A 12,099-nucleotide genomic window follows, 5' to 3' on the forward strand; every position below is an offset into this window, starting at 1 on the left:
AAAAAAAAAAAAAAGTTTTAAAAAAATATTCTGGTATTAATCCTTTGTTAAGTTTATTTATAATGCATAAATTCTTTCTAACTAGTGCTAGGACCTCGGGATGGATCTCAGTGGTAGAGACAGTGCTTAGCATGCGTGAGGCACTGGGTTCTTTTCCCAGAGCGCGTGAAAAATAATACTAAGAAAACATCACAAGCAAAGTGAAAAAGATAAACCATGTTTTTGTTTTATGCACTAGAGACCTAATTCAGGGCCTTATTCATTCACTTTATCACTGAGCTACATTCTTAGCCCCTCTATGTACATAAAAATGATCCCTTTTTATTTTATTTTATTTTATTTTTTTGGCTTTTTTCCGGTACCAGGAGTTGAACTCACAACCTTGCACTTGCCAGGTAGGTGCTGTGCCACTGAGCTAAATCCCCAGACCGAAATGATCACCTTTTAGAGCAATCTGACTAAATTTGTGTAAAAATACACAGACCTCAGGCTGAGGGCTTAGTTCAGTGGTACAGCTAGTACAAGGACCTGGGTTTGATCTGTAGCACCTCAAAAATAAAATCCCGTAGGCTGGAGCCAGGGATTTAACTCAGTGTTACAGTGCCTGCCTGGCAAGCATGAGGTCCTTCCCAGTACCCTACCCTGCCCCCCCCAAAAACCCCCATAAACACTTGGAATTTATTTCATGGATGTATTTGTAAAAATACACCAATATTTATATAAGCAGTGTGCTGAGCTTTGTCAAAAATAGCTGCAAACTATAAATACCTAAAATAAGACACTGACAAAGACAAACCTGTCAAAAAGAGGTATATTTTTAAATGATGTTATGGAAAGACCTTCAAGGTATATTTAAAGCAAAGTAGACTAATGTATGTAGTATGATCTCATCTGTGTAAACTCACATATGTAAATGTAAACATGTCCCAGAAGGGTATCCACTAAACTCACGATAGTGGTTGTCTGTGAAAGAAGTGGTGGGGCATAGAACTTAGGTTTGCTGATATACGGGACTTTATTATGTTTATTTCTTTTATTAAAAAGGGCCCAAAGCTAATTATGAGTTGCCAGTGATGTAGTGTTTGTTACAATGTAATATGGATTCTCTGTGTTTTAGAGTTTTCCCCAGGTAAATAAATTTTTGAAAAGAAATAAAATGCTTATAGAAAGATACTGGTAAAGGTTAATATATAACTTTACAAGAGTAAAGCAAAAACTGAAATGAAGCAAAATGAAAAACCATCTTTTTATTCAGATTTATAGAATATTTCAGAAATTTCCAGAATGTTTGCATCTGTTTTTAGTGTGGTTATTTTTCTGAAAATCACTAAATTGAGAAACTAAAGGTATAACTTGTAAAATAGGCATGCCTCTTTGCCTCAAAATTTCCATCAGAACTCAGATAATCTATTTTCTCTGCTACTTGTCAATTCTTGAGAATGATAAAAATTTACAAAGTTTATAGCCAAAAATTTCAAGTCTTGACAAGGTTAGAAAACTAAGGTATTTCAGTTTACTCATCTTTATTACCAAATGTTGAGTTGATCAATATTCCTTAGTTTTTCTTTAGAGAATTAAATGAATGATTCTGTTTCCCAAAATCAACTCTGTCACATAATCAAGCTATATATTGTATATGTTTGTTTTTAATGAGCCATGAAATTAAAACTGTCCTATTACTTGTATATGAGTACTGACTTTCTGCTATAGATGTTGTTATTTGTCATTGTTTCTAGCTTCTGAAGAAGATGATGAAGTTGTGGCCATGATTAAGGAGCTGTTAGATACTAGAATACGGTGCGTACTCCTCTTTCCATCTGAAGCCAAATGCTACGGAGGCAATTTTCATCATAGGCATGTACTTGTAGTTGTCCATGAGATTGTAGTAGAATTCCAAAGTAAGTTACAAGTTCCCGTGAAGAAAAACAGGTAATCATACAGTTGAATTTAAAGCCTGTGTAGTTAATGACAGTGTATTCTATCTTGAAAACCACTGAGGATAGATTTAAGTATTCTCACCACAAAGCATGTATGCAAACCATGTTATTTAGCTTGATTTAGGTATTCCTCAGTACATACATATTTTAAAACATCATGTTGTACATGGTAAAGGTATAATTTTTATTTATGGATTTAAAAATAATTTGTTTTAGAGACAGGGTTTCGCTATGTAGTTCAGGCTAGCCTTGCACTCACTTTGTAGCCCAGGCTGGCCTCAAACTCACAGCAATCCTCCTGCCTTAGCCTCGCAATTGCTGGGATTACAGGTGTGCGCCATGATGTCCAGCCAGACTTAAAATAATTAAGTTAAGGGAAAGAAAAGTAAGTCTAACACTTAATGTACGTGCTTAGTCTTAGCTATGTACAAAAGAGGCTGAGAAATCAAACAAAAAGCAGTTGAAAAATATCAGACTTCTGGCAGTTTTATATTGCTGAAATGGGAACAAAAATTGAATTTAGGATCTGTCAAAGAGACTATGCCTCAAGAAACATTGGAATCTTCACTGGACTTTTTTGAGAACTATACCCCTGAAATGAAGCAAACGAGAGACAGATCATACTTACAGAACTGTGGTCCAGTATTGAGTCAGCTTAATTCCAGAGTAGACTGAGCTGTCGCCAGAAGATAGAGCAGAGCCTTTCTGATGTAGTATAATCCTGAGTCCTGCCTGGGCAATTTGGCCAGTCCCTGTCTCAGAATAAAGTTTTTTAAAGAGCTGGGGATGTAGGGATGTAGCTCAGTGGGAGAGTGCTTGCCTACCATCACATTCTAGGTTCAATCCCCAGTACTACAAAAGAAAAAAAAAAAAAGACAAGAAAGAAAAACTAGATGAAAAGATGAATTTAATCAGAGAATCAGATTCTATAAGCAATAGTAATTCTTAACAACAACAAAAAAGAAATAGTAATTCTAGAACTAAAAATATAACAGTTTAAGAACTCATTAGAATCATGTACAGTGGCACACACCTTTGATACCATCACTTGGGAGGCTGAGGCAAGAGGATCATAAGTTCAAGTCTTGCCTGGAGGGCTGGGGATATAGCTAGGTGGCACAAGCGCCCGACTGGCAAGTACAAGTGCAAGGTCCTGAGTTCAACTCCTGGTACCAAATAAATTTTAAAAAAAAAAGTCTTGCCTGGGCAATTTAGCAAGATGGTATTATAAATCTAAATGTCTGGGTTGTTACATTTAAATGTACATAGATTGATTAACAACAACAAAAAAAGTTATCAGACTAGACATGAAAAAACAACTATGTATGACTTATAAGAGATATAAAGACATAGAAAGTTTGAATAAAGGGCTAAAAAGTGGAGAAATCTATAGTATTCAAAAAAATGAATGAGAAAAGCCTAATGCAGTTATACAGATATCTGACAAACTGTACTTTACAGCTAAAGACATTACTAGAAATAAAAAGAGATCTTTCGGTTCGGAATGGTGGTGCCCAGCTATTCAGGAGGCTAAGGCAGCAGGATTATAAAGTCAAGACAGCCTAGGCAACTTAGGAGACCTTGTTTCAAAATAAAATAAAAAGGGTCAAGGGTGTAGCTCAGCTCTAGAGTGCTTGCCTAACATGCATGAGGTCCAGAATTCAATCCCTAGTACTGCCAGAGAGAGAGAGAATGATTTTTCATATTAATAAAAGGATAATTTTACCAGGAACATATATTAATCTAAGATATATGCACTTAATAGCATACATTCAAAATAAGTGAAATATATTTGACAACATTAAAAGTAGACATAAATAATCCACCATTCTCTCTCACATAGAACAAACAAAAAATAATCAGTGAAGGTACAAGAGTTTTAAACACATGATCAAGAGCTGGGTGTGGTGGCGCATACCTGTAATCCCAGCACTCGGGAGGCTGAGGCAGGAGGATTGTTTCGAGTTCGAGACCAGCCTGGGCTACAAAGTGAGCTCAAGGCCAGGCTGAACTGCAAGCGAGACCATTCTCAGAAAGACCAAAAAAAAAAAAGAAAGAAAAAAAAAGAAAACACATGATCAAGCAACAAGTAAATTATTGACATATATATAAAGTTATACTCAGTAAGAAAAATATATCTATTCAAGTATATGTTGATCATAATAAAATAGACTATATGATGAATCATAAAGCAGCACTCAGCAAATTCCAAGGATTTAAATCACTTAGAACATTGGGTTTTGGTGTCAGGAATTGAATCCAGGGTCTCACATGAGCTAATAAGCGCATGCTGTCCCCCGGCCCATGAATATTATTTTCTGAATATAGTGCAATTAAGCTAGACATCAATTACTGAAAGTTAACTACAAAGTCTTTGAATATAGGAAACCAAGCAGCATTCTTCAAAAAGACCTGTGGGTTGGACTAGTGGTGTCAGTCGGTGGTATGGCACTTTCCTGGGAGGCACAAGGCACTGGGTTCGGTCTCTTGTGCTGAAAAAAATAAAACAATAACAAAAATGTGTGGGTCGACAAAGGAATAATGAAGGACATTTAAAATAGGGTAATAGTTGCCTGATCTTTGGATAGGCAAGTTTTGTTTTGCTTTGTTTTACTAGGACATACAACAGGTCAAAATCAGCTGGGTGTGATAGTGCTCATACGTAATCTACCTCTCAAGAGACCGAGGAAGGAGGATTGTGAGTTCAAGGCCAGCCTGGGTTTTTGTTTTTGTTTTTGTTTTTGTACTGGGAATTGAACTCAGGATCTTAGGCTTGCCAGGCAGGCACTTGTGCTGCTGAGCTATATCCCCAACTGGGTTATATATTGAGTCAAGGCTAGCCTAGACTACATTGTGAAACCTTGTCTTTAAAAAAATAGACTAAACTAGATTAGAATAGAAATCAAGGAAAAGACATAAAAATCGACTACATAAAATTGACTTTTTCTTCAAAAGATGCCTCCCATTTATAGTGGTAAGGCAAAGCAGAGTAGAATCTACTGTATTTATAGTATTTATATGACAGAATATAGATAAGAACTGCAAATTGGCAAGAAAAAGCAAGCATTTCACAAGACAGTAGCCAAATGGCCACTAAGCATATGAAAAAGTACTCAACCTTCGTAGTCATTATGAATATTCAAATTAATACCCAATGAAATATCACAAATCCATAAGAATATATAAAATGATTGAGATTGACAACAGCAGTGGCTGGTGATGATATGGAACTGTCATCTGCTGGTCAAATGTAAGTTTCTGGGCTTTTGAAGTATTTGACAATGTCTGCTAAGTCTGAATATACTGATGTTCATCATCCAGCAGTTTCTCTGGATCAAGGCATCTATAAAAATCTCCATAGCTACCGTATCTGTAAAAGTCAAAAACTAGTATTAACTCAAATGACTATCAACAGGGGGATATGTAAAACATGCTAGAGTATCAAATTAATGGACTACGATAGAGCAATGAGATTGAGTGAGCTGTTACTACACTCAAAATGAATGAATCTCATAAAAAGCATAAGAAACCAGATACAGAAGAGTAAATACTATGTAATTTTAAAATAAAATTTATATTTATAAATTGTAAGTTTCAAAAATAAGTAAAGGTAATTACTGGCAATAAAAATTAAGATAGTGGTTGCATTTGATTGGCAGACTTCTAGGATGGTAGCATATCCGGGTGATAGTCACAGACATGATTGCTTTGTGAAAGTTAGTTGAATTATATGATTTATTTTCTGTATTAATGCTGTATTTCAATGAAAAGTTTGCCTTAAAAAAAGGAAAAAGAGAAGCAGGCATTTGTCATTCTCCCTCTTCCTTTGTCAGGAGACATGAATAAGTGTACCTTAGGTTGTCACATTAATTATTAGGAAATCTGAGATTTTAAATAAAAACATTATGAAGCAAGATGAAATCTAAAAGTAAATCTTTCTTCCTTTCTTTTTTTTTTTGGTTTTTTGAGGTGAGTTCTCTTTATGTAGTTCAGACTAGCTTTGAACTCACAACATAGCCCAGGCTGGCTTCAAACTCATGGTGATGATCCTCCTGCCTCAGCCTCCTGAATCCTGGAACTACAGGTGTGCCCCACCATGCCTGGCAACAAGTGAACATTTCTATGTATGAGTTTTGGCAAGTTATTTGAAAGTTTAAAAAAATTAGAATTTTAATAAGACTTAGTCACAATTGTTCTATATTTTAAAAATAGCTTTAACTTTGTGAATTTAATAATACAAAAATCTAAACTGTGGTGGGGTGTGATGGTTCACACCTGTAATCCCAAATTCTCTAGAGGCTGAGGCAGATGAATCAGTTTCAAGGCCAGCCTGGGAAACTTACTGAGACCCTGTCTCAGAATTTTAAAAGGGCTGGGGATGTAGCTCAGTGGTAGAATGCCCCTGGGTTCAGTCTCTAGTGCTGGGGGGAAAATCTAAATCTGAGCTATATTAATTTTCTCTTTTCTTTATTTTTTGTGGTGCTTCTTTCAAATGTATCACAAATACTTCATGACTATAGGCCGACTGTACAGGAAGACGGAGGAGATGTAATCTATAAAGGCTTTGAAGATGGCATAGTACAGCTGAAACTCCAAGGTTCTTGTACTAGCTGCCCCAGTTCAATCATTACCCTGAAAAATGGGATTCAGAACATGCTACAGTTTTATATTCCTGAAGTAGAAGGTGTAGAACAGGTATGCCAATATTATTACAGTTTAGATTTAATGATAAAATAAATATGAAAGGAAATTGATGACCTGACCTTTTCTCCAAAGACAAGACCTTTGTGTTACACTGTTTATCAGATTAGGCGCCTCCTTTTTTAGCAGTAACTTCAGTGTTATGTTTGTTGTTGTTGTTGTTGTTGTTTTGGTTTTTTTCTGGTACCAGGAATCGAACTCACGACCTTGCACTTGCCAGGCAGACGCTGTGCCACTGAGCTAAATCCCCAGCCCCCTAACTTCAGTGTTACGAATGCCTACTATGTGCCAGGCATTTTTACAACTTATTGCCTCATTTAATCTAGCAATACAGTGCATTAAATGATTCCCATTTTGTACACAAGAAAACTGACACTTGGAGGGTACATGCTACTCTGACTATAGAGAAATTATGAAAGGGAAATTCAAAGTACGCATTCTTATAGGTAAATTTTAGAAGTTTTTAGTGGAAGAGCTCTACTAAATTATTTATCAGTCTCTTGTCTCTCCGTCTCCCTCTCCCTCTCTCTCTCCTTCCTTCCTCCTCTCCCTTATTCCTAAAGCAGTGCCAGGGATTGATCCCAAGGCCTTGTATGGACTTGTCAAGTGCTCCATCACTGAGCTACAGCCCTATGCCTAGCCCTGCTTCTTATTCTTCATCACCAAGGCAAGGAGCTTACCAAGCAATCACGTTCTGTTGAACAGTAAAATGGAGTACTAAGTATGGTTATAGGGCTTTAGCTATAGCATAATGTCTAGATTTTTTCCTGCCTCAGCATGCATAAAGAATTGCCAGGCTTGGTGGTGCATGCCTGTAATCCCAGCACTCGGGAGACTGAGGCAGGAGGATCATTGCAAGTTTGAGACCAGCCTGGGCTACAAAGTGAGCTCAAGGCCAGCCTGAACTGCATAGCGAGACCCTGTCTCAAAAAGACCTAACAAACAAACAATAAAGAAAGAATATAGCAGTCAAAGTACCTCTTACTGCAGTGATGGCTTTAGGGGAAGAGATTATCAAGGACAGGAACAAGAAATTTGAGAAAACTCCTATAATTCTCTGTTCTTAAGAAAAAGTGCATCTCCCGTCAGCTCCTTTGCACATCATTTATGTCTAAGTAGTATTAAACATACATCCTTTTGGGCAATGCATGCCATCTTCTCTCTGAAGTCTTTATTAGTCCTCTGCTTAGGATGAAACTCTGCTTTCTGTGTGTCTGTTTTTATCTCATGTCTAGGTCTTTGTATTTCTCTGTAACGTCTAGCCCGGTGTCTTACAAATGTCTTTTACAAGTTTGCATTAAGTAAGTATTTAGGGATATTATTCCAAATTTAGAAATAATTCTGCCTAAAATAGGAATTGGTTTACAGAATTCTTTGGATTGGGTATTGCTATGATTAGCTATAAAATATTAATTCCTTGGACATAAAATATCCATTTTTTTTTGAGTTTGAGACCAACCTGGGCTACAAAGTGAGCTCAAGGCCAGCCTGAACTGCATAGCGAGACCCTGTCTCAAAAAGACAAAAAAAAAAAAAAAAACCCAAAGATTTATTAGTATTATTTTTCACTGAAAATCTTCATATTTTCTAAGGTTTAAAATTACTTTTATTTGAATAAAGCCAAAATAATTGGTTGACAGTATGGTTTTTGTTTTTTGTTTGAGTTTTTTTTACGTTTTTTAGGGATTAGTTTTTGTAGTAAGTATTTTTACACTAATAGTTTGGTTTAGCTCTACAGAGTACAGTTCAGTAAATAAGGTGTTTTTTTGGGGAAAAAACACAAGAAGTTATTTACATGAATCTTACAACTAGAATATACCAGTTTATCATTTAGAATCTTCTTTGCCCAGATGAGACTGTGCTACTGGAAGCCTCTTTAGAGACAAGGAAAAGCCAGCAGTGTGTGAATAATACTTCACATATTTGCTTTTACTTTGTTAGGGTACCAGGTTATGATCCAAATTTTGTACTCTGGGGATTTTGATAGACTTATTCTTACTGGATTGCCATGCATGGTTGTAGACTGTTGCAGGTAGGCAGCTGATAGTAAAGTAAGGAAAACAATGCTAATCCTTTTCCTAATTCTTCTCTTTGACCTTTGGCTTTAGGTAATGGATGATGACTCAGATGAAAAAGAAGCAAACTCACCTTAAAATAATCTGGATTCTCTTTGGGCATAACCGCTGGACTTACAATGTATACCAAGCTTTTACTAATATACCGAGGAACTTGAGGATTAATAAAAATGCCCTTTCCTTAGAGAATGATGTAGAAATGTTACACGTTTGCTTTACCTCGGGAGTTATTTATAACATCCTTAGTCATCTTCTGTACACATGGATTTCATCCAGGGATATTTTTATTTTTGTTCCTCATTTCTCATGGTGCTTTCTTTGCGTAATATGTGATGCCATTTAAAATCTATTTTCTCCCATCTGCTTTGTATATTTTTTATACAGAAGTTAATAGGTAGAATACTTTTTAAAATATTGTAAATATTGTAAAAGGCTTAGTTTTTTGTGAGATGTCACAGAAACCATTTTTACTGAAGTTTTTAGTGTATTTAAAAACAAAACAAAACTAATTCTGGGTTTCTGGCTAGTAAATAGCACATTGTAAATAGTACATAACTTCTCGTTGAAAGATCACACTTTTCATTTAGAAAAATAAAAAATCATAATGCTAGGGGTTAGGAGAAGGGTATAGTTCAGTGGTATAGCACTTGTCTGGAATGGCTGAAGACTCTGGGTTTAAGCTTCAGCAAGGGACATTCTTAACGCCAAAAACGCTACAACTGTGCGCCAGAATCCGGACACAGTTTTAGTGTTTATAAGATGAGACACTCCCTTTTTGTTTTTGTTTTGTTTTTGTTTTGTTGTTTTTTTGATACCAGGTTGGCCTCAAACTTTTTAATCCTCCTGCCTCAGCCTTCTGAATGTTGGGATTACACATGCACCCCCACTTCCAGATTTTAGGGAGCTGCTTTGGTCTTTCTTGCACTAACTTCTGCCAACTCAGAGGTCTATATATTTTTTAAAAATTCAAAAATTGTATTAGTTGATATTAATTTCTGTACCATGCGAGAAATTTGGAGTTACCTTTCTATTATAGAGTATTGCTTTTCCACATAGACAAGATGACATCAACCATTACGCCTTCTTCAACTTTTCTATAGTAATTTACAGAAAATACCAGGCAAGGAAAGATGAGCAACAGCAATGATAACTTGCATCTCTGGAATTCTAGACACAAAAGTACAAAAGTTAAGATAGAGACAGAAACAGAAAACCTTAACAGCTGTGAATGCTGGGAGTGGAAGTTTTAATTTTGTCTTTTGGCTCACAGAACCAGACAGTGGGATGGGTTGGAGAATTCATTCCCTGAGCTATTCTAAATAAATAAGGGCAAGAGGCTGGGAATGAATTGGTAAGCTAGGCACCTAAACCTATCCTTTTGTGAAAGCTAGGAAATTGAGGAAAGGAAATTGAGACTAGGAGGAAATAATTGATAAGTTTGAGTATGACCTGAAAGACGGAGATCAGGCAGGGAGAGCATTAGATTATTAGGAAAAGGGAAATTGTGGAAGTGAGCGGCCAAAGCAGGGGAAAGGTGAGGGAAGAACATTCTCGGCAGAAGACGCAGTGCAGCCAGCATCAAATGTGTGAGACAGACTTGGGAACTGCAAAAAGCTAAGTGTGGCTTAAGTGGTAAAATGAAAATTCTGAGCTGGAAACAGTACAGAAGGGGCAGTGGGCAATGTGATGGGTGCTGCAGAAAACTCCTGGCCGCCTGCCCGGGGAACACACCCACGGCTTGCTAGGAGGGCCCCTTCTAGTCATCAGGGTTGCAACATGCCCAAGGAAGGTAGGCGCCACCTCAGTGTAAGGGGATGTTATAACTAGTCTAAAACAGACATTGTAACTCCATTTGTCTTTGCCAACATTAGTCTGTGGGTAGGTGTTTGACCCAGCCTTGGCCAGTGAACCATCAGAAAGTCTGTTGTTAATGTGGAGGTGGGGGAGAAGGGAGGGGACAGAATGTCTGGGGAAAAATCTTACCCATTCATCCATTCCTTTCCTTCCTGCTTAGAACACTATGATGTGAGATACCCAAAGCAATGAAATCACCATGGAACCCTAACAAAACAAACAAAAAACAGTCTACTGAGAATGGTGAGGAGGAGAGAAATGGCCTGTATCCTTGAGGACATTGTTGCTCTTAGGGTCCACTCAGGACCCACCCGCTTGCTGGGCGTGGTGGCCCACACCTGTAATCCCAGCACTCGGGAGGCTGAGGCAGGAGGATCGTTGCGAGTTTGAGACCAGCCTGGGCTACAAAGTGAGCTCAAGTTCAGCCTGAACTGCATAGCGAGACCCTGTCTCAAAAAGACAAAAAAAAAAAGGAACCACCTGCTTTACAGTCTATCATGTCAGATAAATGCTCTTGTTTTCAGCTATTATCAGGAGTCCTAGAACTTGCAGCTGACTGCATTCTAGCATATAAAGAGACTGGTAAGTCAGGATGGATTTGTCAAGTAATTTTACTGCTTTTTCTTTGTAGCAAACTGTGAGATTTCAATCTTAATATGAAACAAATAGCAACATGTATTTTTTACTTAGTTGAACCATTTGTTCAATCAGTGATTGATTTATGAGGTATAATTTAATTAGGTAATAGTTTTTAAGAGAATTTTTTTTATTTAAAAGAGTAAAAGAAGGATAACATAGTAGTAGGGGGATTTACCGAATTACAGACAAAGTGGTAGGACAATATCAGTGGTTGTTATTTTACCTATTGGTACCTTCAAGATAGTTTCTCAGGAAAAACAAATAGACAAATAATAGTGAGTTACAGACAGAAATGGTAGGAAATTATTAACGGTTGTTGTACTGTACTTTGGTTTCTTCCAAGTGGTTTTTAGGGAAAACAAATAGAACTATACATGAGTGATCAATTAAATAATCATTGACTGTTCTCAATGGTTGTGGTTGAAAACACATAATAAACAGACATCCATTTACAAAACAGCATAGGAACAATAGAAACATTACAGAGTTATGGACAGATTGGTAGGAGATTATCAATGGCTGCTGTAATACATATTGGTATCTTCAAAGTGATTTCTCAGGAAAACAAAAATATGCAAGAAAGATCTAAAAAGTAAAAAAATTTTAAATGTTTAAATTACACTTAATTTCCCTCCTATGATGGCAAAGAAAGAAATTGATAATTCATTGTTAATTGTATTTAGTTAAAAATAGAATTTAACCCGCTAAAATGTTTAAAATATTTTTACATGAGAATTCTTGAAAATGCTTTATAGACAGGACTTCTAATAAATACTTGCAACTAAGATTATTGGTCAAGAATAAACCAGAGACTTGGAAGATTTTTGACTAACCAAAATTAGGATGGGGGCTGGGGATTTAGCTCAGCGGCACAGCGCCTGCCTGGCAAGCGC

The 12,099-nt window shown here is 36.7% G+C and overlaps 1 protein-coding gene across 2 annotated transcripts in view; it reads left to right on the top strand.

Moving 5' to 3' along the window:
• Positions 1-8,909, top strand: part of Nfu1 (NFU1 iron-sulfur cluster scaffold) — a 23,171-nt gene extending 14,262 nt beyond the window's left edge. For both annotated transcript variants that reach the window (XM_005385648.2, XM_013514673.1), the window contains 3 exons: positions 1,737-1,797; positions 6,458-6,632; positions 8,747-8,909. In XM_005385648.2, coding sequence (XP_005385705.1) covers positions 1,737-1,797; positions 6,458-6,632; positions 8,747-8,791 — 281 coding nt within the window. In that variant the 3' untranslated portion in view covers positions 8,792-8,909. The remainder of the gene's footprint in view (positions 1-1,736; positions 1,798-6,457; positions 6,633-8,746) is intronic.
• The last annotated feature ends 3,190 nt before the right edge of the window (positions 8,910-12,099 follow it).

The sequence above is a fragment of the Chinchilla lanigera genome, unplaced genomic scaffold (genome assembly GCF_000276665.1).
Source record: "Chinchilla lanigera isolate Chin_1 unplaced genomic scaffold, ChiLan1.0 scaffold00023, whole genome shotgun sequence".
NCBI lineage: Eukaryota > Metazoa > Chordata > Mammalia > Rodentia > Chinchillidae > Chinchilla > Chinchilla lanigera.